At 43.0% G+C, this 26,667-nt stretch overlaps 1 protein-coding gene across 1 annotated transcript in view; it reads right to left on the bottom strand.

Moving 5' to 3' along the window:
* kcnh3 (potassium voltage-gated channel, subfamily H (eag-related), member 3) overlaps window positions 1-26,667 on the bottom strand; it is an 856,837-nt gene that overhangs the window by 214,301 nt on the left and 615,869 nt on the right. The window contains exons 9-10 of the mRNA XM_041200258.1: window positions 14,857-15,141; window positions 5,982-6,181 (exon numbers count right to left, since the gene is read on the bottom strand). Coding sequence (XP_041056192.1) covers window positions 5,982-6,181; window positions 14,857-15,141 — 485 coding nt within the window. The remainder of the gene's footprint in view (window positions 1-5,981; window positions 6,182-14,856; window positions 15,142-26,667) is intronic.

The raw sequence follows: 26,667 nt of genomic DNA, 5'->3' as shown, positions 1-26,667 counted from the left end.
TACCATCTTGGTTATTGAGCTTATAAAGGCACATTATGGCTGGCTGTCCCAGGGGAAAGCTGCCAGGTTTTGGGGGGTGGGGGGCAGTGGTGGTAAAGGGTTGTAAAATCAGTTGGGATGGTGGGGTGCCATGCCTGCATCTTCCCACATCTGGTATTTTACCCAACAGCGGGATAGGTGGTTGGCAGCCTGCCCATCCTTAGGTCAACTGAAGCCCTTAAGTGGCCAATTAATGTGGAGAGCTGGGGTGCCTCTGCCACAAAGTGAGACTGCCTGGGGGCTTGGGTGGTGCTTCCTCTTGATCAGGCACCCTGTACCCCAATGAGGACTCGCACCAGTGGCAAGGATCATCCCCTCTAGAAGAAGACCCACTAGCCCTCGTGAACAACTAACCCTCCACACCCCTGCTTCCTTCGCCAGAGCCTTCCTGACTGATCCTGGCAAGCCCCACTCACTTCTCTTCCTGACCTGCAGTGATGCTTCTGATCTGGTTCCTGCTGCAGTCCCAGCAATGATCACCACTCCCAGTGGCACTAAAGAGCTGCTGGCCAGAGGAGCAGGGCATCTTGCCTCAAAGGGTGCAGAAGCCACAACCTTAGGCAACTAATTGCCTGAATCATGAAAAATACAGTTTTGACTTCCGTGGCCGGTGGAAGCAAGCTGGATCTCAACTTTCCGTCCGGTAGGTGGGGCCACTGCCTCCATGTTAAATCCCAAACTATGATTCATCGGGAGCTCTTTTTGAGGAAATATCTTGGAACTAATACAATGGATGTACCTCGATAGAAAGCCCAAAATATAACCTCTCCCATCACTCTAGTGTGATTTTTTTTTCCGTTTTACGCGCCAACTATTTGAATAGAATCCACAATTTAGTGATAATTATTGATAAAATTGGAGAGCTTTGTATTTTGGGAACTGGGTTGAATCTTTCCAAACACATTCCATTTAGGAGCAATTGGAAAGAGCCGATCTTCATCTTTCAGTCTGAATTGGATACAGATCTAGGTTAGAGGACGGAGTTTTAGGTGATTCACCCAGCATGACCAATGAGAAATTCTAATTTCAACATGATGTTTTTAAAATCCTCCAACCTTTTTAACAGTTCATGCGCAGTAGGGTGTTTCTTCTTTCAAAACAACTATTAAGAGGTAAACAACTTGTTTATTTTTTGACATTTGAATTCACAAGAACATTTGCGTTCGATTTTGGCCAGTGGAATGCGCTGTCTGTCTACTTATCCTGCCATGATTTTGAGGCTCTGGCCTTATTTGAATTTGGCAGGAAAGCTGCAGATATTGCCCTTTGACCTCTCTCTAGAAATGCCCAGGGGCTGCACGGTTTTTGAATGACTGCCTGTTTATTTTGACAGCTTTTTGAACATCTCAAAGTTCAGCATTAGAGTTCCATATATTGTGGCTACTGGGTGAGTGGGTATGGGAGTGGAGGGAATTAGGGGATATGGAGGAGGTGGTGGAGTGAGCCCACAAAGTATCTTTCTCTCATCAGTCAGAGCTCATGATCTCATTAAGCACATTGGTAATCAACCTCCACATGAGAAAGCCATATGGATTTTTGACAAATCAACACTGACTTCATGTTGAAACTACTGTCACACTTCACAACAGACATTGATTGCAAATTCCTGGCACTTCATCAAACAGTGTGCAGTGTAGTTAGATTTACTCATCTCTGCTCCTCAGTTGAACCAATTTACTGACAGTTAACTCTGCAGTTTCTGAAACTTAAGTGCCATTATGCTGCACTTGTTAAATCACATTTCATCCATGGCAGAGGTCATGCCCAAGTCTTGTTTAAATTGACGGCTTCATGAGACTCGCATTGGTTTTCTTTATCCCTGATGTATTTTGGCATTGGAAAAACAAGCCAGAAATGCAAGTATTAGATACAGCATTGAGTTGTTGAAACTTTTCAATATCAATGTACAGTTACGTGGTAGAACATTGCATGAATTTTGCTAAAGAAACTGTAGTATATTCCTGCACTGTGACACAAGTATTCTATAGTGTCAAAGTTTAAATAAAAGGATCTATTCTCACAATAATGTATACAGAAACCAGGCAAATATAATGCATAAGAAGGAAGTGCATGATGAACAATTTGAAACTACAACACCTGTAAATGATATATGTTGTTCACGCCTGTGTTCAAATTTCAAGTACAGTTAACAGAACTATAAAATTGAGGCAGGTGTTAGCAGAGGGCTGCAGCAGAGATAGAAAATTGAGCAAATGTTTGCAGAGGGCCAGATCACAGAAAAAAGAGTGGAATAAAAGGGTTAGCACAGGGTTGGGTCAAAGAGAAAGAGTTTAGCACAAAGCCAGAATATAAACCTGTGAGTACAGAACCAGCACACAGCACAAAGGAGTTGGTTAAGAGACTGGACCCAGAGCTGTGACGAGAAGCAATTAAAACTGAAAATATTCATATTCTTTTCTTATTCATTCATGGGATGCTGCCATTGTTGGCAAAGCCACCATTTATTATCCATTTCTATTTGAGAAGGACACCATCTTGAAGCACTGCAATCTTTGTGGTGAAGATACTCCCAGAGTGCTGCAGGATTTTGAAGCAGCAATGATGAAGGAATGGTGATATGTTTCCAAGTCAGGATGCAGTGTGACCTGAAGGAGGACTTGAAGATGAGGGTATTCTTTGTCCTTCAATGTAGTAGGTTTGGGAGGTGCTGTCAAAGAAGCCTTTGTGAGTTGCTGCAGTACATCCTGTTGAAGGTATAAATTGCAGATACAGGGCGGTAATGATGGAGGGAGCAAATGTTAATCTTGTGGATAGGGTGCCAATCAAGTGGGCTGTTTTATCCTGGATAGTGTCAAGCTTCTTGAGTGTGGTTGGAACTGCACTCATCCAGGTTAGTGGAAATTATTCCATCATATTCCTGACTTATGGCTTGTAGATGGTGAAAAGACTTTGGGGAATCAGGAAGTGAGCCACTTGAAGCAGAATTTCCAGCCTCTAGCTGGCTTCTATAGTTGCTGTGTTTACATGGCTGGTCCAGTAAGTTTTCTGGTCAATGGTGATCCCCCAGGATGTTGATGGTGGGGGTTCAATGATGGCAATGTCATCGAATATCAACGGCAGATGGTTAGATTTTCTTTTGTTGGAGAAGGTCATTACCTGGTACTTGTGTGCTGCAAATGTTACTTGCCACTTAATACACCAAGCATTAATGTTGTTTGGGCCTTGATTGGGCATGTGGGCACGGACTGCTTCATTATCTGAGGAGTTGCAAATTGAACTGAACACAATGCAATCATTAACAACTAGTTGTGTATATAATCTGATAGAAGGAAAGTCATTAATGAAACGGCTAAAGATGATTGGGTCTAGGACACTGTCTTGAGGAACTCTTACAGTGATATCATGGTGCTGAGATGATTGCCCTCCTAGAATCACACCATTTTCCTTTGCACTAGGTATGGCTTCAGCTAATGGAGAGTTTTTCCCATGATTCTATTGGCTTCAATTTTAAGGCTCTTTGGTGCTTTACTCAGTCAAATGCTGCCATGATGTCAAAAACACTTACTCTATCTCATCTCCAGAATGCAGTTCTTTTGTTCATGTTTGGTCTAAGGTTGTAATGAGGTCTAGAGCTGACTGGTCCTGGCAGTGCTCAAATTGAGCATCAGGGAGCAAGTTATGGTGAGCAAGTATTGCTCAATAGTACTGTTGATGACATCTTCCATCACTTTGCTGATGACTGAGAGTGGATTGACAGGGCAGTAAGTGGAAGGAATGGATTTGTCCTGCTTTTTGTGGTCAGGATGTACCTGTATAATTTTCCACTTTGACAATGCTGTAGCCGCAGTGGAACAGCTTGGCTAATGGCACGGCTAGTTCTGGAGCACAAGTCTTCGGCACTACAGCTGGGCTGTTGTCAGGGCCAACAGCCTTTGTCTAATGCACTCTGCTATCTCTTGAGACCATGTGGAGTGAACTGAATTGGCTGAAGGCTGGTTTCTCTCATGGTGGGGGTGTTAGGAGAAAACCAAAATCCATTTGCCATTCATGGTTGAAGGTGGTTACAAAAACATAGTACGGAAAATTAAAGAAAGTTCAGAAATATGTATTAATATGTAATAAAGGTGCTACCCAAATTTGAGGATTAATATTGAATCACCTCACACTAATCTGCTCCTTTCAACTGTAAATGAATCATTCCGACTTCATCTGCCGCCCAAATATCTGTAACACACCACATCAGAATCCTTCTATAATACTTTTGCTTAGAAGGAGGAATGTTTTACAAAAAAAATGTTCATCTCTGCTGCATTAAAGTGCCCTGCATCACCTGTTAGGCTGTTAATATCATTCCATTACAGCTATAGTCATTGCTAGCTTATATTCACCAATAGGTTTCTGGTCTCTACTTGCAAGTACAAAAGTAGCTGAGACAGAAACTTTAATAATTAAAAATGTAGATGAGAACAGTCTGCCATATGTACTAAAGCTGTCAACTTTGGGATTAAGTCCACTAAATCAATTATGGTAAGAGTCAGCTGAATTCAAGCATCTAAACCTGAGAAAACATGAAGGCCTTAACTCCAAAGCAATGTATTTTCAAAATATGATATTGATTGATGTTTAAGAATTATGGATATACTTTCTCTGTGTGGCTCATTAGGTAAATTTAATAAATGCTGTGGTACTGTATCATACAAATCAGTGAGGATCCAATTACAAACACTGTTCTGTCATAGCAGTAAGAGGCAGAGTTCCAGGGTGAAGGAGGTAACTAGGGCTTTAGGACCTAGTTAAAAACAAAACACTGCGGATGCTGGAAATCTGAAATAAATGCTAAAAGAGCGCTGAAGAAGGGTCACATTGACTCAAAATGTTAACTCTGTTTCTCTCTCCACAGATGCTGTCAGACCTGCTGAATTTTTCCAGCATTTTCTGTTTTATTTTTAGGGCCTCGTTCCTGTCTATTGACTCCCAGAAGAAAGTGTGTGAACTAACATTAGGCTCAGCTTTTGGCATTCCATGGTTGAAGAGCAGGTTGACACTCAGGAACAGACTTCTCTTATCCCATAGGAGAAAGAGTCTAGGCAAAGCCTCTGCATGTTGCTCTAACCCAGTGATCTCCAACCAAGGATCCTAGTTTGGAGGTCATGTTCCCAGAAGAATGAGTTTGCAGCTGCTGGGGAAGGAACATCAGTGACTGCTTTGCCAAGGAGAGACTTGAGTTTGGCAACTATTTCCACAGGCTAAAATGGCTTTTACTAGAGAATTTTAAGATTATGAAGGTTGTTGACAGAATGAAGGAGGAATATCTATTTCCTCTGATTAGAATTGGGACGAGGGTAGGATCATCAATTAAAAATTGTCTCCAAGGGAGTGAGGAGAGGGGATGGGAGTAATTGCTTTACACAGTTATTAAAGTGTGAATTGCTGTACCACAGGAGTAGTTGAGGCAGAAGCCATTGCATCTTTAAGGGAAGAGTAGATAAACATTTGAAGCAGACGATAACAAGACTATGGGGAGAGAGCAGGATAGTTTAATCTTGCTCTTGCAAGGAACTGGCACAGAAACAAATGCCTCCCGCCTGTGCTGCCAACTTCTATGGTGAGGTGGAGTCAGCATTTTCAGAAGAGGAGTAACCAGGATATGGAAAGAGTGGTGGATAAGCTCACCTGTGGATTGAGTTTTTCGGATTCCCTTTCTTGCCCACTGGTTTTTATCTGTGTTCGCGAGCATATTAGTAGGTGGTGAGTGATTAATACTGGTTAAAACTGCTTAAAACAGATTGTTGCTGATTCAAATGGACTGGTTTGGCTGTATAGGTAAGGGGTCTTTCTACCAACAAAGTGGGAAAAAGATAGGTGGCCCGATCTTTCTTGACAGGTTATTATACCCCACAGAGTAATCAGCTCTTCAATTCCTGGACTGTAGGAATGAGTGCAGTGCTAAGAGGCCAGGAGATGGTGTTTGTGCTGCATACCTCATTTGCATCAATGCCATTATTCACAGACCACGTAGTCTGGAAACATTCAAGCATTCGCTGTTTCAGCTGCTTGGGAATTCGATGAACACGGATGAAGTCCTTCAAGTCTTTTGTCCTGGTGTGGTACAAGGACCGTCGGGAGTACATTCTCTGGATTATAGCAGTCACATTTCCAAATACCACAGCATGCATGAGAGCTGTTGAAGGAAAAGACAAGACAAAGTTAAATGTAAAACATGTTTCCTTCTGTGCAGTAAGTACACAGATACTGTACTGGGATTTACATAACCATTTTCTATGTTCTTACATCTTTACCAGCTTAATGTAGACACAAGTTTGAAGCATGTCAGTTAGGAATAACATTTATTTTTTCTTTTCTGTACTTGTGAAATCAAAATTCTAATCTCATTATTACAATGACAAGCTGCCTTATTATTTGTAGGTGTGTTTGAGGAAGTTGACATCGACACCTTGCCAGCAAAGAGGCTTGGAAATACAGGCCACAGTATCACTGGAAGCAGCCTCAGATAAGTGCTTAAAGAGGAAGGACTGATGATTAGTAGGATGCTAATAAGAAGGGTGGGCAATTGGAAAGGAAAGTGATTGGAGGGTAGATAATTAGGAAGGAATGGCAATGGTGAGGGAATAACTGGAAATGAAGGTGAATGGAATGAATCCTGAATGGGACCAGGTGTAGGCAATGGTCTGTTAGAGTGAAGTGGATCCAGAAGAAGCTCTCCTGCACCTCCTATCTCCACATTCAGGTAGGTAGTTCTAAACTTTTACTTTTTTGGTACTGGCCTGCAGGGACCCACTTATCAATTGTTGATTAAGCCAAATGTAGGCCCACTTTTCCTGAACATAGCTGGCCTGACACCTATGTTCAGGGCAACCCAATTTTGCACAGGGGGCCTCAAACAGCTGTTAGGCCCCATGTTTACATATACAAAGTGCCTAATACCTGTTTCAGGCGTGGGACCATAAGACCTATTTTTTGCCTATACCATTTAATTAGGCAGTGCATTTCTGGCTCATAACCACAGTATGCTTCTTGTCTACCAGGCTTTGCTGCTGGCTGCACATGAACTGCTAACTGGGAAACAGCGACATTATCTCCACGCAGCCAGTATCAAAGCAGCTTAATGGGCAGCTTCTTAGAATCTCTAAATATTGTATTCAGTACTTTAACTGTGCAGTTAATCTTGAATATCTTTTAATGATAATGAATGTTGAAAGGGTTAACTTTCTTCTCTATAGACTTTGTCTTGAACCAGGTTTCACTGCCATATATTGCAATAAAATGTTTCTATCACATAGTCTCACTCTTTGTTTATTATTCCTTGAGATGTTAGTGTTGTAAAAGCATTAACTTTGAACCAATGTTACAAACTGCATTTCCAAGATTGGCATCTCCTCTGAATTTGATGCTTTCTGGTGTCTTCCATTTCAACTGCTATGATCTTTGCTTTCAGCTGACGGGGTAACCTGACTTATTGCCCAGCTGTGGTGATTATGCCTATTTTTCTTTGCACTTTTCTTTCTCTTCCTGCAAGATCTAGAATGTTGCTGTCTCTTTCCCTTGGGTCCATTGATCTCTTTGTCAATGTGCATCATCAGGTTTATAGTAAAAATCCAAACAATAAGGGTGATGAGACACATCCATGCCACACAATGATCTTTAAATCACTCCATTGTTCCATTTTCCACTTTAACACAAGTTCTATCATAGTGTCCCTTGATGATATCTATCTTCTTCTGAAATCCATAATGGTGCTAGGTTGGCTAGAATGTAATCTATCTCAGCAATCAAAGGCCATTTTAATGTCAGTGGAGTTATTGAAAATGTTGGCACTTTTGAGATAGTTTTGCAAATGTTGCATTCCCAGCACAGAGCTACCCTTGCTATATGTGTATAGAGGGTAGCAGGAATTCACAGTCTCTATTTGCTGTTCATATCTAAACCCAACCTCTGCTTCTCTTGTCCATACCCTTACTTCATTCAGTAGCACACAGATGCCTATCATCTAGCCAGCGCTATGATCTTTGTTCATGTAGGAGTTTAGCTAAAACCAATGCAGAATATCCTGTATAAAATTGACAGTTGGGATCTATCTTATTATAGTAAGAGCTATTATTGCACAGAATTAAGGATGATGTAGATCACAATACTAAAGGATGTTCTTTGTACAATGATAACTTTCTAATGCTGTAATTGTTTGCACCTCTTAATGCTGTTTCCATAAAAAAACACAACAAGGTTTAAATATAACTGTTTTCAATAATACAATGGACCCCCATCATATTGCTACAAGGCTCCAATCGGATAATAGGTAAACACTAGCTGGTTCCAGAAACATCAAACACTGAGTAAGAGCTCCTGAAGACCTGTTCAGCCAGGAATCTTCAATAGTTCAAGTATAGATTAAAAGAGAATCTCTGATTCCATGGAGTGCTTAATAGCCTCAGCAATTAACAAGCTTGATTTGGGATCTTATCACATGGCTGCAATAATACTAATCGACAAATCAAACTGCAACTAAATACTCCAGCAGTTCATTGAAGAGAAAATAAACCCAACCAATATTATTTCATTGCTGACATTTTTACAATAGTTGTAAGAATAATATATTTCTACACATGGTTCTCTAGTTCTGATACTTGAGCTCCGATAAGTAATTATGTGTATAGCCCTCAGAAAAGTGATCCTTTCAACCCAGGAAGGCCAAGGGCCTTAGGCTGATAGTCCAGCTGAGGTCAAATCATTCAAAATTCAAAAGGTGCTGCAATGTTCAGGAAAAAAGCATAAACCAGAAGTTGAAACAACTTACATAGGTTTTCATAAACAATTTCTGTGTTGGGTGTAAACCATCACTGTCAATAGATTACAAACTTGGATGACATGTGAAAAGTAATCACTACCACCCAGGCTTGCTCAGTAAATTAAGTTAGCTTTGCAAAATATAGCTAGTCAAACACAAATTGTTTGAGAACTGTATAAAGGCTCTCCTGCACCCAGAAAGCCTATGATCTTCAGATTTTACTGTGAAATAATAGCATACAAATGGATAATTCTTTTAAAATTCCTCTCTTCATTATTACTCTGCTATTTATGTTGTTCTGCTCCTTGCAAACATGTTTAAAATAAATAAACACCTTTGCTAAGAGTAGAATTTTAAGTCAACATGTTGAACATTCATAGACTATTACCCCACAGCATAATTTCAAGGTTTTTGCATTCATGTCCCAAACTGACATATATTCACAATGCATGAGAGAATTGGTCCTCAGTTTGACCTGAGCTGATTCTACTCTTCTCTCAGCCCAAGGCCAATAAATTCAAAGCCAACACTTAGAACCTGACTCAGCTCAATGTTTATAATTCCAGGTTGGCATCACTTGAAGAAGAGAAGTCTGCCTTTGAATAAGAAATATGAATCCAGTCTGAATCAAGCCAGTGAAAGATCAAAAGTAGGGGAACCCAATTAAGTTTTATGAGTTTGGGTAAGTTTAATTTTTCAGCCTCAGGGCACACTGACTCTTACCTTTCATTACTAAACTGGAATGCAATTCTCTTTCCCAAAGTTTACAAAGAATTTTGGCTAAAGGTCTCAAATATGATTCCAAACTCTTCTGGCCTGTTTTAAATCACCACCTACATTTTTTACCTTCTACTAAAGCAAGCTTGAAGAAAAACAAGATCAAAAAAGCATTTTTTTATTTTTGGAACTTCAGCCAGATTTCTCTCATCTTCCACTGGGTTCCGTCAGAGCCACTTGGCTCCAGACCTCATTACAGCCTTGGTCCAAATATGGGCAAAAGAGCTGAACTCAAGAGGGGAGGTGAAAGTGACTGCCCTTGACACCAAGGCAGCATTTGACTGAGTGTGGTATCAAGGAATCCAACAAAGTTGAAGTAAATGGGAATCAGGGGAAAAATTCTCTACTGGTTAGAGTCATACCTAGTGCAAATGGAGATGGTTGTGGTTGTTGGAGGTTAATCATCTCAGCCCCAGGACGTTGCTGCAGGAATTCCTCACTTCTAGATGCAACCATTTTCAGTTGCTTCATCAACGTCTTTCCCTCCATTATAAGGTCAAAAATGGGCATGTTCAACTATGATCATATGATGTTCAGTACCACTCACAACTCTTCAGATACTGAAGCCGTTTGTGCCCACATGCAACAAGACCTGGACAACATTCAGGCTTGGGCTGATAAGTGGCAAGTAACATTCATGCCACACAAGTGCCCGGCAATGACCATCCCGAACAAGAGATAATTTAACCATCTCCCATGGCATTCAACAGGATTACCATTGATGAATCCTCCACCATCAACATCCTGGGGGTTACCATTGACCAGAAACTTAACTGGACCAGTCTACAAGAGCAGGTCAGATGCTGGGAATTCTGCAATATGTGTAATTCAACTCTTGTCTCCCCAGAGCCTGTTCACCTTCTACAATGCATAAGTCAGGAGTGTGATGGATTTTCGCCACTTGTCTGGATTAATGCAGTTCCAGTAACACACAAGAAGCTTGACAGCACCTTCCAAACCTGTGACCTCTGCCACCTAGAAGGACAAGGGCAGCAAAAACATGGGAACACCCCCACTTACAAAAATCCTGCCAAGCCACACAACATCCTGATTTGGAACTGCATCGCCTTTCCTTCAGAGTCTCTGGATCAAATACCTGGAACTCCCTTACACCAGATGGACTGAGGGAATTTTGGGATGGGCTGTAAGTGCTGGCCTTGCCAGTAACATTCACGTCCCACGAATGAATAAAAAATATTGTGATGGCAGGAAAAACTTGTGATGAACTGGGAAAATAGTAAAAGTTTGAGCAACAGCATCTTGCCTTTTAATTAGGTATTTTACAGTCTTCCAGTTTTAATGATGGTTTAAGCTTTAAACCATGACCCCTATCTTCTCTTGGGAAGCAGGTGTTGTTAAGGAAGGGTGGCTGCACCAGAGCCACTGGGAATGGAGGAGATGTGAACTGGTTGTTGGGATGGGGATTCCCTCTCGGTACGCAGCCAGTTGGGTGGTCTGTATCCCTGGGGTCTACTCATCTTTCTCTGCCATATTCCTGGGCTAAGGGAGCCTTTTTCTCTTCACTAGATTTTCATAATGCTTCCATCACCTTGGTTGTTCTCCTTTTAAATATTTATACTTGCGCATTCATTTTTTAGTTACTTGTTTTATCGTCACTCTCTTTTGCCTTGCATCATAAACTCATTTGCCATTTTACCATTCTTGCCCTCCACCCACAGACCTCTCCCCTTTGTTATTTACCTGCTCCCTTTTCTCTGGTTCTGTACTTGCTTAAAAACCTGATCTTTAAGACCCTCTGGTTCTAACAATAGTTCATCGACCTGAAATGTCAAGCTGGGTTGTCAATCGGGGATTGGGAAGCCAACCCCTAGGTTATTTCTGGATCCCGACTATCTTGCATCAGCATCAATGATGTGACACAATTGTAAAGTGCAAAATGGCCCTGGATAAGTTTGGTGTCCAATTAGCGGCATTGGGAATGGTCTGGAGATGGGACCCGGTAACCGAGGCCTTTGAAAAGATAAGAAGCAGCCATGATTGGGCTTGCCATTTGCTGATGAGATGGCACAGCAAGGTTCTCAAAAGGCCAGTGCTGGCACAGGCTGGTGTCCATGGGTGGCACCAATGTTCTTGAGGCATTAACCAAGGCAGTTCCTGATAGGCAAGAGATAATACTCCCAGTGTCTAGCCGAAGAAATCCACCCAAAGACACCAAACGGACCTGGGTGGTGGTGGTAGTGACAGAGGTCAGCGGTAGACAGACAGACATGGGTCCAGTGTCAGAAAAGATTCAATAATCTGATAACATCTGGGAAGGTAAGTGGCAAGCAACATCTGGATGACAGGAGTCTAATTCTGTATGCAGCAGCATGCACAAGAGCTCAGCAGACTGAGTGCCTATAGTTCTCCCTTACATTGTCAGGTCAAACGACCAGTTGTATCATGGAAAAGTAAGCCACCCTTATATATGTGGCGCACTTGAGAAGGAGGCATCACTGAGGAGCACAGAAGATCATATCAGTGTCAAACTGGAATTGTTGAGGGAGGCCAGGCTACTATTATATTATTCTCTCCGCATCCTGCAGGAAAAGCAAGCTCACAACAGGCATCAGATATCTCGAACAGGTGATGGTGTGGCAGACTGGCACAATCTGACCTCGATATTGGTGGTGGTACTAGATATCGTGAGGGTGCCATTGCTATAGGCCACTGGTAATGGCAAGACAGGAAGTCATGAAGAGCAGGGATATTTGATTGCTTGATCTTCAGATGAAAGGCATGGAGGAGACTCTTGCCCAATGTACATTGTGGCTATTCGATCATGGTCTTCTATTGGGTTGGTTGTGCTGAGGTACCTGCTGAGTAGCCTGAGTTCTCATCACCACCTTGTGTTTCCACTGGGCCATTAGCGGAGGAAGAGAAGAGTGGTCCTACACAATCATAATGAGCTTCCTCGGCGGGGGACCCTCCACAGAACACCATCACGAAGTGCAGGCTATTTGGATGACATTCAAGATTAGAACAGGGAGCACTAGGTGAGCTTCACATCACCAGTGAGCAGGGGGAGAAGAGTGAGGTGGAGTCAGGTGTGGGCAGTCCCTCTTGGAGAGTGGAGGACAGACACAGCCATGCTCTGCTGGGCAAAGATGCGGCATCTTGGGTGTCACAAACAAAGAGATTTGCTGCTGCTCTTCAGAGGCAGATGAGTCCCCAAATAGCGGAGATGCCTGAGATATTGTGGAGCCATGGGCAGGCATGGAGTCTATGCACTGCCTGTGCTCCATCATGTTAAGGGATTTGAGCATGTAAGCTCCTCCATTGAGAGAGTGGCCACCCTCATGGAGAGCCATATGCAGCACCACCCTGAGTGGATCCAGAAGCAGCACGTTGACATGTACAGAAAGAGTGGCACACCCTGTAGCATGGACCACCCTGTTGCTGATAGTGCAGAAATACATGTGCCGCAGCCGGTGGCTTCATCCAATATGAAAGGGTACCATAAAAGGGCTGAAGCAGTCAAAAAGGCTGATGAGGGAGCCACCCCTGAGGGGCATTAGAGCCCACTCCCTTGTCTCCTTGGCCTCTCTGACTCAAGACCCATCCCTTCTGCAAGGCCCTGTGGCAGAGACTATCCCTGCAATGACACAGGCTCAACAGCCTGTGGAGGACCCCCGTCAGCACCTCCAAGACATGCATCTCAGCCAGATGCAGAAACAATAGAGCAGGCTTCTCCACTTCACCCTCGTGGAAGGGCATTGCTTGGAAGTGGATGGCACCATGTATTAGGTGCACTTTATGGCTACCTAGGTAAGATTTCATAATTTTTTTGTTCATTTATTTTTGCAGTAATAATAATTACTTATGTTCTTGATGTGTGCTGTTATTACTTGATGTCAAAAGGGAAATGGAGGATCAGGAGGTGGGATGGGGGCTGCCAGCGAGCTTGGGTTTGGTGCGGCTCCATGGTCTGTGATGTGGGACAACGTTGGCGCTGGAGATCCCAATCTCAATGTTTTTGGGTGAAAATGGGATTCTTTAGCTTTGTGTATTTGCAGGCTGATTTCTCTCTTTGGTGGAAGGTGAGTTGCAGAGTGATCTATCATAAGGGATGAGAGGCATTCAAGTGAAATGGCACTGAATTAGCGTGGCCCTTGCAGCCATGCCAGCCTGCTGATCGCCATAAGGCTTGTGACAGCCTTGGCGGTCTTCCTCCAACGCCTGAACCCCTGGGTCTTCTGGAGTGCCATCTTCAAACTCCTCTTCCTCCTCTTCATCCTCCTTTGAGGAAGAGTGGCATTGCAGGTCCTCCTCTTTATCCAGCTTCAGTCCTCTTTCTATAATCATGTTGTGTAATGCGCAGCAAATGATGACAATACGAGACAGTCGGCTGGATCATATTGGAGGGCACCACCAATGGAGGCACATCTTCAAGATGCAATAGTTTATTCAGTGCAGGTTCATACAGACTTTGGTTGTAGCGCCACTCTCCAGCCGTGCCTGGCTACTGGGTGGGTGTTAAGCGCCAACACCAAATCTGGATGTCAATCTGAAAATGTGCTTTACTTAGGACTCCCTGAGGATAAAGACATCATGAGAGCTGCCCGGAAACCAAGTGTACATCTACAGGGTGCACTTCCTGTGGTCAGAGGCCAGCTGGACATTGAGTAAGTGGAAGCTTTTTACTGTTCAGGAAACTGGCTGGCTGGCCTGTCAATGCTTTGATGGCTACATGTGCATAATCAGTGATCCCTGGACCTGAGGTCTTTTCATTTCAAAATGGATGTAGTTCCTTGCAGTGTGGAAGAGGGTATCCTTGACCTGCCTGATGGCATGATGAGCTGCAAACTGTGAGATACCACCCAAGTCTGTAGCTGATCCCTGGAATGACCTACAAGCATAAAAAATGCAGGTGACCTTGATGGTTGTAGGTAAGTGACGGCCATGAGGCATCAGGTCATTGTGGACCTCAGCACAAATGTCTGAGATTAACTGCCTGGATAGGCACAGCCTCATATGTCTCTGGTGCTCTATCATTTGCAGGTTGCTGACTCTTGAATGGTACACCCGATAGCAGCTTCTTCCCCTTGCAGTCTCTCTCTGTGCTCCTCTGCACTTGAATTGAATCTAAAGCAGGAAAATTTTGATATTTGCTAAAATTATATTAGCCAAGGCTCAATTCAAACCTCAGTGAGTTTGTAATTGGTTTTGGTGAATGTTCTATCCCAAATGAGTGCAGGCATTTCCAACTAGACTGTAAACTTTTAATTGGAAGAAAAAAGATGCAGTGCTTATGTTAAAAAAATATGTGAACCTACCTCCTATTAACATGGTGCAAATGGAAAAGATCTTTTCAGCATCAGTGTTAGCCGACACGTTCCCAAAGCCTACGCTGGTTAGGCTGCTGAGTGCAAAGTAGAGTGAAGTGATGTAGGAGCTTCGGATTGAGGGACCACCAAGCAGCTCAAAACTGGAACTGTTATCTCCAGAGCTGGTGTTAATGGAGGTGGTCTGGATTGTAGAGTTCACGGAGCTGGAGGCACTCAATGAAGAAATGGATACATATGGAGTTCCCAACCGCTTTGCCAACTCATGAAGCCAACCTGGAAGAAATAATGGGAATGTGTATTTACTAAACTTATTTCTGTTTTGGCCCTAGATGAACATATTTAGAAATTTATGAAGGAAATTTGTCCTGCTCAGTTTTTATTTTACAAGCCATATTTTGAGACTTGAGTACTTTAACAATACAGTTAGAATTACTTAAGAATACCACGGCAACCTACGGTCTGTCACAAGTCTGTGTTACTGTTGGCCTTTGTTATCTTTCTTGCATTCAGATTTACTACACCTTAGCAGCATTGGTACTGTGGAGAAGGAATTGGATATTCAACTTCTTCATCAACTACTGCACAAAATCTGCAAGGTCGCCTGCTGTGGTACTTGGAAAATCAACTTAAAACTTATACATGTTCTAAATATTATTTTGTAAAGTATAACGGCAACACATTGGACAGCCACATGAAGTGAGAGTCCTCTGGCCAAAGTGGATGAAAACAATGACCACATACAGCAATATTTCGAACTTATGGCCCCTCCTTGCCTAGATAACGAGGAGCTGAAAATTTACAGAATCAACTAAGGGCCAGGATGAATCCACTTGTCCCCTGTGTGTGGACTCCATCAAAATACATGGGGCCATCTCTTTTAAATATGGCTGGAAGGCACTTATGGCACCCTGGGGAGCATTCTCATACCTGTTTGATTCAGAAATTCAGGTACTCCTCAAGTGGGGGAGGTTGTTGCTGCCCTCTGTCCCTAATCCTGGTTCCAAAATGTCCTCTCCATGGACCACCATTTCATCAGTCCAGAAAATTCAGTGAATGTTTTTCGCACTTTCAAATGGCCCAGGAACAACTCAGAACTGGATCCCAAGATGGGTCTGACTTGTGATGACCAATGGGTTGGTACACCCCTTTCACTAGGTATACCAAATGTGCCCTGTCCGCACGGGTCCATGTTTGTAATGGGCAGAAGCTCCGATCCAAACAAGTTTCCATGGAAATTCGGAAGATTGGAACAGGAGTAAGCCATTTAGCTCCTCAAGCCTTTTCGCCATTTAATGAGATCATTTAATGAGGCTGATTTATGACTTAACCTCATACACCCGCCTTTGCTTGATATCCCTTAATACCTTAGGATAACAAAAATCTATCAATCTCAGTTTTAAAATTAACAACTGATCTAGAATTCTGAAGAGACATAATGGACTCAAAGTGTTAACTCTGTTTCTCTCTACACAGACCTGCTGAACTTTTCCAGCGTTTTCCATTTTTATTTCAGATTTCCAGAATCCGCAGTATTTCTCTTTTATTATAGCCTCAACTGCCATTTGGGGAAGAAAGTTCTGTACTTCTGCCACCCTTACGTGAAGAAGTGTTTCCTAATTTCACTCCTCTTGGCTTTAATTTTTAGATTATTTTTCTTAGTCCTAGGCTCTCCAACTAGTGGAAATAATTTCTCTCCATCTACACCTGTGTTCCTTGTAATATCTTGGAAACCTCAATCAAATTATCCCTTAATTTTTAAAATTTCAGTGAATACAGCAAGGTCAATGTATCCGTCCTAAGGGCCTTGTATATCTGAAGCATGACTTCTATCCCCTTGTATTCTAATCCTCTAGATATAAAGGCCAACATTTCATTAGCTTTTTTGATTATTTCCTGCACCAGTTCATTTTAGTGCTTTGTGTACCTGGACCCCCAGGTCTCCTCGGACTGCCGCTGTTTCTGGATTTTCCCCATTTAGAAAGTACCCTGATTCATCCTTTTTAAGTCCAAAGTCAATGACTCCATATTGCTTCGTCTTCTTCTTGAATTCTCTGCCTGGAGGCAGGTCCGACCCATAGCGTCACAACCTCCACCACGGGTAGAGTGAGTGCATGTTGCTGTGGCAACTTACATTTTTACTTGAGTGTTGTAGCCTGGAGCTATGGATGGCAGAGGCTCCAATTTCTTTCCATCACATGGCTGATCACGAATTTCTCCCACTCTTACTGCCTGCCATTGGCCTATGTTGGAAAGATTTACAAGTTGATGCTCAACCTGTTTGGCCATGTTATGAGCGCACCTTCCTTGGCCATCAAGTCCTGGAGCCTCTGGCTCAGAGGCAGTGATGCTACCCATTGCGCCACAAGAGCTCTGACTATTTCACATTTGCTTACATTGAAATCCATTTGCCCATTCATTTAATCTGTCAATATCCATGGCTATTGGCAAATTTAGATATATGGCTTTCTATCCCACCATCCGCATTGTTAATGAATACAGTGAGTATTTGAAACACCAACACAGAACCTTGCAGGACATCACGAGTCACATTCTGCCAATTAACTTTCCTGCCCAATGTCCCTACCCTCTGTCTCCTTATGCTCAGCTAATTTCCTACTAAGTCAAAAATTTTCCTTCAATTTTCCATGAGTTTCAGCTTTAATTAACAGTTTAATAGTCTGTTATGAGGAACTTTATCAAATATTTCCTGTAAGCCTATATAAATAACACTATGGACTTTCCCCTGTCCACCACTTTAGCCACCTCTTCAAAAAATTCAATCAGGTTCAGCAGTTGTGACCAATTCCTTTACAAATCTATGCTGGTTCTCTCTGATCAGTTAAAGATTTCCAAGGTGTTCAGTCTCCTTTTCCTTAACTATAAGCTTTAGAAATTTCCTGACAACAGATGTTAGTCGAAATGGTCTATCATTCCCTTGCCTCCTTCTGTCACCTTTCTTAAAATATGGAGCAACAGGAGTAATTTTCCAATCTGAAGGAACAGTCCCTGAATCATGGGGACTTTGAAAGATTATAGTTATGGCATCTACAATCCTCCCATCTACTTCTTTCAAAACCCTCAGATGGAAATGATCTGATCATTGGGATTTGCTGCTGTTCATGCCATTCATTTCTCTATTACTGTTATTTCATTTACTTTAATTTGGATGAGTCCATATAGTTGATTCAATAATAGTTTCCTTGGGATGTTTGGCAAGCCGACATCTTCCTCTATTGCAAATACTGACACAAAGTAATTATTCTGCAAGTTTGCCATGTCCCTATTTTCATTGACAATATCACCATTATCAGTTTGCAAGGAACCCACATTGCTTCTGACCTTCCTTTTTTCCTTCATGTAAAAAATTTTTTGTGATGATTTAATATCCCTTTTAGGTTTCTTTTCGAATTCCCTTTTTTTAACTTCTCACTAGCTGCTTTGTCATCTTCACTGTTCTTTGTATCTTTTCCATTCACTAGGATTTGTACAATGTTTGCATTTCTGTATGATTTGTTGACTAATTTTGTTGTCTTTTACCTTTTTTTTTGTCCATGGCTTTTTTTTTTGGCAGGTTGAGCTCTTGTCCCTTAGGGTGTAGACTGACTCTAATTCACCGTTAATTTTCTTTGAACACCTCCTACTGATTATCAGTCATTTTACAAGTGAACAGATTTATGTTTCTTTCAAACACTATGTTGAACTCAAGCATATAATGAATGTTACTAAATAAATCTTATTGCATTGTCAGGCTGTTAACTAAATCTGGCTCATTACTAAATTGAATATGGCCTGCCCTTGTTTTTTTTTTTCATTTGATCACGGGATGCGGTCGTTGCTGGCTAAACTAACGTTTATTGCCCATCTCTAATTGCCCTTGAGAAGGTGATGGTGAGTCACCTTCTTGAACTGCTGCAGTCCACGTGCTGTAGGTACACCCACAGTGCTGTTAGAGAGGGAATTCCAGGATACTTGACCCAGTGATAGTGAAGATACGGCAATATATTTCCAGGTTAAGATGGTGAGTGGCTTGGAGGGGAACTTCCAGGTGGTGGTGCTTCCACGTGTCTGCTGTTCTTGTCCTTCTAGGTGGTAGTGGTCGTGGGTGTGGAAAGAGCCTTGGTGAGTTGCTGCAGTGCATCTTATAGATGGTATACACTGCTGCCACTCTGTGGCAATGGTGAAGGGAATGAATTTTTAAGATGGTGGAAGGGGTGCCAGCCAAGTGGGCTACTTTTTCTTGGATTTCTTAATTCCCCTCATAAAATCTCCATTGCCTGCTTGCCTCCATTATATCCTCTTATCGTTGAAGTAATTTCATTCTCCATCTCTAAGGCTACTTCTCCTCCGCTGTCAATTTTCAATTTCACCCGTGTCGGATGGGCTCTGTGGGGGCGGGTGGAAAGCTGACCGCCGCCCGCGATCAGGGCCAGAAGGTGATTGCACATTGCGGGCCAATTAAGGCCCGCCCAGCGTGAAACACAAGTGACAGCGCTCAGTGCTGCCTGTGCAGGTGGGGGGGAGGAGGGTGAGTGGAGCGAGTGCAAACTTCATAATCTCCCTGAAGCACAGAGCTGCCTCAGGGAGATGAAGAGTTGTATAAAAAAAATAAAGAAAATAGGAATGTAATGAAACATGTCCCTGAATATGACTCTGTCACATGAGCAGGGACATGTTATTAATGAAGTTTTAAAATTTTTATTTTATTTTATTTGCTTTAGGAAACCTCATTCTGCCTGTGAATGAGGATTCCTAAAAAGTGCAAAGGCCGCTTGGCCTTTTCACCTGTCTGCCAGCCATAAGGTTGGATGGGCAGCAAAAAAATCAACTTAGTTGATAATTTAATGGCCTTATCAGGCCTTTTAATTGTCAGCGAGCGTGCTGCCGACTCCGGCGTGTGCCCACCTACTGAAATATCACGCGACTGAGTGTTGATGTTAGGACACTCGCCCGATGTCAACGCGTGCCATTTTATGCCCACCTGCCAAGCTAAAAATTTTGCCTTATCTTTCCTGTAGACCTTATATTAATATTCTATTTAGTTCCCAGTCCTCACTGTCTTGCAAACATGGCCCCAAAATGGTTCAACTTGAATTTTCACCTGCAATTCATTCAATTTGTTCCTTATACTCCATGTGTTTATATAAAAAATGTTTATTTGGGCAAGGCATCTTAACCTGCCCTTCTGTGTAATGTCTTTACTCATATGTTTCATACTTCTCTCACCTGGTTTATATATTATGCCTTATATCTTTTAGTTTTCCTTTACCTGTAGTAAATCACAATCTGTGACTGCTATTCTACTTTCTTCCCTTTTGTTTGTTTTCAAACTATTATCTATACTACCCCTTCCAGCGGAGGCTTCCCCTCCACTTACTGGTTTAAAGTTCTTGTAACTGTCTACTTATCCTTTCTTCTGGGACCTTGGATCATATGAAGCCTGTCACAATGGTACAGTTCCTTCCTGTCACAGTATTGGTGCCAGTGTCCAATGAAATAGAACCTTTTTTTCCACACCACTCCTTTAGTCATTTGTTCATCTCCCTAATCTTATCCTTACACCAATTTTCCCATGGCTCAGCTAATAACCTTGAGACCTTTTCCTTTAATTTAGCCCCTGGTTCTTGGTGCTCCCCTAACAGGACCCTTGTTTACTCGTTCCTAAGTTGTTAGCCCCAACATGGACCTGAATGACTGGATCCTCTCCCTCCTTCTCCAATATCCTTTCAAGCTGCTTCAAGATGCCACTCGTCCTTGCACCAGGTGGGCAACAAACCATTCAGGACTTTCAATCCTGCTTACAAAGGGTGCTAATGGTCCCCCTGGAAATTAGTGTGGGAGGACGGGAAGTGGCATTTTGGGGCTTGGCATAATTCCTAGCCATTTGGTGATAATCACACTGGATTTATAACAGGAATATGGTGAAAGGCCAAGAATTTTCAGCCCCTGTGACTCTGACATAGGAAGCATTACCTTGCTGGCCAGTAGGAGCAGGACTTTGGATGGCAAGAGGCCACTCCTGGGGACCTGAGGAAAGATCCTCAGCACCAAGACAAGTGATTGGGAGGGGTTTGTTGGACAGTAAGAGGGGAGGCAGAGGGAAGCCCTGGGAGAAGAGGTGCACAAGGTGCAAAACACTGGGGCCCATGCTGAAGAGGGCCCGGGCTCATGTCTGAGTAGCCTATCATTCAGGGTGGTCAGTGTCCAAAGCAGCCAATCTGGTGTGTATCAATCACAATTGACAGGCTACTTGGCCAATGATTACTGCTGTTTTGAACAGATTCCCCAGTTCCTCCTTCTTGCTTACCTCATGGACTGTTCTGTTTGGGTGTTGTCAGAGTGCAAGGTAAGGGAAAGTGCCCAGTGCCTTTTTGTTTAGTTTAACTCAGAAGGCTGTTGGCTTCTTGACCTTTCCTCGGAGTCTTCTGAGTTCCCTATGAGTCAATGGTGTTTGTAGCCTTGGGTGGTCCCTTCCTGACATCTCCTTAGTCCCTTGATAATGGTATCACCTTGGGGGGGGGTTGGGGGTTTGGGGGGGGGGGGTTGTGGTGTGTGTGTGTGTGTGTGTATCTGCCCTGGGCCTTTCCTTCCCAACTTCTCTTCTGATCACTCCCTCAGTCTTTGGGGTCTGTGGCCCCTGGCCTTTCCCGACCTCTCCTTTGTGCTTCAACGATGGTGAGGGTGAGTGTGGGAATCTGAGAGTGAGTTAGTGAATGAGTGTGAGTGAGAGAGTGACATTGAGAGAGGGAGAGTGAGAGTGTGTGAAAGAAAGTGAGTGAGAGAGAGTGCGAAAGAGTGAGTTAGAGAGAGAGATTGTAAATGTGTATGAGGGTGAGTGTGAAAAAGTGTGCGGGAGAGTGAACGAGTGAGGTGAGAGAGTGTGAGTGTGAGAATGAGAGTGAAGGAGTGCAAATGTGAAAGCGTCAGAGAGTGAGACAGTGCAAGAGTGTGAGAGTGCGTGAGTGAGCCGGACGGTTGGACACACACACACTTTCAGACAGAGACTGCTTAGTGCAGGGACACAAACCCTCCTTCTCCTTCTCCTTCCCCAAAAACCATTCACACTCCATGTTGGGAGAGGAGGAAAATCCAGGCTGAAAGGCAACCCACTTCCAACTCCTGCTTTTGTATGAATTCCGCTGAGACCAGCTCAGAGTGTGCCACACCAGGGGCGAACACAAAGTTGGTATTAGTTAAACCCAAGTCTTTAACTCTGTCCTGGTCCCCTCCCTTTCCCCGGTGACCATGACTTGGGGCCTAGTCTGTCTCTCTCTCTCTAGCTCTGCTTCTTAAGCAAACAGGCAAAAAAGGTTTAATTAATTGGTTCTGCTGCTTGGCACTTTTTAATGGTCATTTTTATTAATGGCTCATTTTAAAAATTTACCAATTTATTGCTTTGACATTGACTTTTTTTTTACTCAGCAAGTTTGTTTATGTTTCCTTTATATCTTAACACTTTTTTCTTGAAATTCATGTTTAAGGTTGTGCCAAACCAGCCTCAGGCAATGGCTGTTGCATTTCTTGTCGAAGGGGAATGACAGGCTTACAAGAAGTCTGACTGCTGTTTGGAGGGCTGGCAAATCATCCCACATTTGCACCAAGTGCGGTAGTGGGCAGGAAAAGGAACGTTTTACCTGCTGGCTGCAATAGCGGCTTTTCACGTCATATTGTCCCAGTCCTGCCTCATTAATCATGCATTCCCAGGAAACACACCATTTTGATGGTGGGTGGGCTCTCATTTGCCCGCCATGCAACACGTTGCCGTTTCCTCATGCCGAGTACCATATTTAATGTGCAGCTGTGAGCACACCTCTCAATGCTTCCAGCCCAGGACTGCTGCACAGAGGGCACAGCCCCAAAAGGCAAGAAGACTGCAACCCCCGATTCGGTGATGCGGTCCTGGAATGTCTTTTCGATTCTGTGGAGGTCTGCCATGAGGTCCTCTAACCCCGCTCTGGCCACAGGAAGTCCAGTAATCTCAGACTCCAACTTGGTAGGCGACAGCAGTGATAGTCAGTGCTAATGCTGCACTGAAGCGGTTGGCCATCCAGTGCAGAAAGAGGATGAATGATCTTGTTCATGCCGCCAGGGTAGGGCAACCATCTCATCACTCTAAACTCATACACTCACAAGCCCAAGATACATTCACTGGTGTCTCACTCACTGCCAGCACAAGGGATATTACTACTCATTCTCTCACACACACCCTCACATCTCCATCTGGCTTCCTCTCTTCTAGAGATTGCCTTCTCAGCCCTCACTGTCTTAAGGCCACTTGCACAGATCAACTTGTGTCGCCACACACAATCTGGGATACCCCTCTTCTCTAGTACAGCCCTCGCCTTGCAGCCTCTTCTCCTGCCTGAGGCCACTTCACTCCCTTCCCCAGCAAGTCCTAGCCCTGCAGCTATTGAAAAGCCACCCCCACCTCATGGCTGGTCTGGTAGAGACCTGCCCATGAAAAGTGATGTGGTGCTGCCTGTGAAGCCTGGCACTGATGACCATGAGTGCTGCCTGAGGCAAGGTAGGCAAACAAACCTCAAAGCCCTGAGTGAAGTGCAGCTCGCCAAATGCACATCGCTTATGTACAGTTGTGAAACATGTCAGCATGCAATCACGCTGACATACTTAGATGATCCAGCATTGGTGGGGGGGGTGGGTGACTGCACTTATAATGAGATGCAGATGTATTACAATTAAGTTCTTGACATCTGATGGTAGGAAAGGTGCCTGCCATTGATGGGCAGAGCGGACCATTGCAAACTGGTTTCACGATGTTGTGAAATTTTTGGCCTTCTCACCATATTGGCCGCTCATGCTGCCAAACATGTCTGCCGCCAATGGGCACAGAAAATTTTGACTGTTATTTTTGCTCCAATAGAAACAAGTGTTGGGAATGCTCAGCATGTCTGGCAGTATCTGTGCAGAGAGAAACAGAGGTCAATGACTCTTCGTCAGAACTTCTGCAGATAGTGCACCTGAAGCATTGACTCTGTTTCTCTCTCCACAGATGCTGCCAGGGCTGTTGCATATTTCCAGCATTTTCTGTTTATATTTAAGATTTCCAGCATCTGTAGTACTTTGCTCTCCTATTATATGCTCCATGCTGGGCACTTGCTAGTGTGGTTAGTTTCAATTTAAAATGAGAAAATATTTATCACTCAATGCAAAGTGTAATTTTTCTGCTAACAAAGCCCAATTATGTGGATAGAAATAGATAATATTGGGGCTGAATTGGTTGATGCTAATTTACCGAAGGTTTTGCCATTTTTAAACTTGGGAGTGAAACCAGGAGTCATGCGCCATTAGAATATGTCACTGTTAGTTCAAGATATTCAGTGCAGACACAATGGTTGAATGGTCTCCTTCTGCATTGTAACAATTCTGTGATTATGTAATATTCTCATTTGTACATAGGTTTGTTGTTTGTGGTGCTTGTGAGAATCAAGTCTTTTGGATGTGCTGTCCAGATATTGCATAAGATCAGGTTCAAAGAAGTGGAGTTGGTTGCATAATATAAATGACCAAATTGCATGTAATTGTCTGACACAGCCATGGTTGTAAAGTGTATCATACTGAAGCCTGAGTTTGTGATGGAATATATAAATAGAGGCATGGAGTTCGAAAGTCAAGATGTTTTGCTAAACCTATAAAATAGTTCAACTCCACTGTGACTATGGTTCCCAATTCTGGCACTCAAAGGATGTGACAGGGCGTGTTGAGAAGGGTGGGGGTGGGGGTAAGGGGCAGGGTGGACTCTGCAACAGGAGAAACACCAGGTCTCATGATTTTTCTCTCTTCCTCTGCTCTTGGTCCATCAGAAAACATAAGAAAACAGTTTTAAAAAGTATTTTGGTGCTCATCTGGGCCTTAGTACTCTTCCTGATAAATTTGACTTGGTGCGAGATGCATTTTCCTACTCAGGCCTGAGGTTAAGATTGCAGTCAGACATAAATGACTTCATTAGCATATTTAAGGCAAAAACCTGCTGCCTTCTGGCAGGTGTCGTGTTTGCCTTGCAAAAAAACAAACAGTTAATATGCAGGAGGATGGGAGGGGGTAAATTACCTGGGATATTTTAACTGCTGGGCACTGGGAGCTAAAACTCCTACCTATATGTAAACATGGAAACTAGGCCAAGCTGCAGAGGTGGCAGGACATAAACAACAGTCCTCCCCACCTCTTCCGCAGATTACCAAGGAAAACATACTTCTCCAATATGTCTCCAGGAATTGGGCTCTGAAATGTACAATATGCACACATATAGTATATGTTGTCGACTTGATTAGCAGCGATCAGAAGCAATGCCAAAAGAAAAAAGACATGAACATTCATCTTTGTTACTTGGTCCAGCAACAGATGGCAGCTATGCATTTACCTTTCATTATGTCTGCAGTGTTTAACAGGGAATAAGTTAAATACAATAGGAGCCAAGTTCTGTTTTTAATGCAACATACTCATTGAACACAATTTGAGAGCAAAGAAAGTAAATTGTTCATAAAGAATAAATCAGAAGTGGGAGATTTCAACATAGCAAAGATCTAAATTGGGCACAACTACTCTAGTGAAGGTGACTAAGCGAATATGTGATAATTATCCTCCGATTTAATCTCACCCTTTCAGTCAGTTGTGATGTTCTGCTGATGTGGGATAAAGGATGCACTAGGATAGAGGCTCAGGGGAATCAGGTAGGAGGCAACAGTTTGTCAAAAGAAATTTAGAGTGATGGTGGAGGTCAAAGAAAAAGTGCAAACAAAGCACTGGAGTTCATTTCTAATTCTAGACGAAGGGAAGTAAAAAGTAGACAAAGCAAGATTATTAGCACATTTCTTTAGGCTCATTTTAGTAGAAGCAGAAAAAGGGCCATTTTCAGTTAAAGATAATTCAAGACTTAATAGAAACGTAAGACAGAAATTATGTTAAATTTTCATGGAACCTTGGTTAGACCACGTTTGGAGTGCTGTGCACAGTTCTGGTTTTCATATTACAAAGAGAATAAAAGCATTGGTAAAGTGCAAAAAAGATTTACAAAGGGTTGTTTTTTCATTTGTTCACAAGTTGTGGGCATCACTGGCAAGGCCAACACTTACTGCCCAACCCTAATTGCCCTTGAGAAGGAGCTGCCTTCTTTAACCACTGCAGTCTATGTGCTGTAGGTACACCCACAGGTGCTGTTAAAAAGGGAGTTTCAGGAATTTGACAGCAACAATGAAGGAATACCGATATAGTTTCAAGTCAGGATGTTGTGTGAGTTGGAGAAGAACTTGTAGGTGGTGGTGTTCCCTCACGCCTACTGCCCTTGTTCTTCTAGGTGATAAACAATCATAGGTTTAGAAGGTGCTGTTGAAATAACTTTGATGAGTTGCTGCAGTGCATCTTGTAGATGGTATTCACTGCTGCTACGCTGGAAGGGGTGAAGGATTAAGGTGATAAATGGGATGCCAATCAAGTGGATTGCTTTGTCCTAAATGCTTTCGAGCTTCTTGAGTGTTGTTGAAGTTGCGCTCATCCGGGAAAGTGGGGAGCATTCCATCAGACTCCTGATTTGTGTTTTGTAGATAATGGTTGGGCTTTGGAGAGTCAGGAGATGAGTTACTCATTGCAGAATTCCAAGCCTCTGAGGTGCTTTTGTAGCCACAGTATGTATATGGCTAGTCCAGTTAAATTTCTGGTCAATAATAATAACCCCCAGGTTATTAATGGTAGAGGATTCAGCAATGGTAATATCATTATATGTCAAAGAGAGATGATTAGATTCTCTCTTGTTGACAATGGTCATTGCCTGGCACTTTGGTGATATAT

The sequence above is a fragment of the Carcharodon carcharias genome, chromosome 12 (assembly GCF_017639515.1).
Source record: "Carcharodon carcharias isolate sCarCar2 chromosome 12, sCarCar2.pri, whole genome shotgun sequence".
Taxonomy (NCBI): Eukaryota; Metazoa; Chordata; class Chondrichthyes; order Lamniformes; family Lamnidae; genus Carcharodon; species Carcharodon carcharias.
Note: the sequence above shows the minus strand (reverse complement) of the source record. Positions and strands in the feature narration are given on the sequence as shown.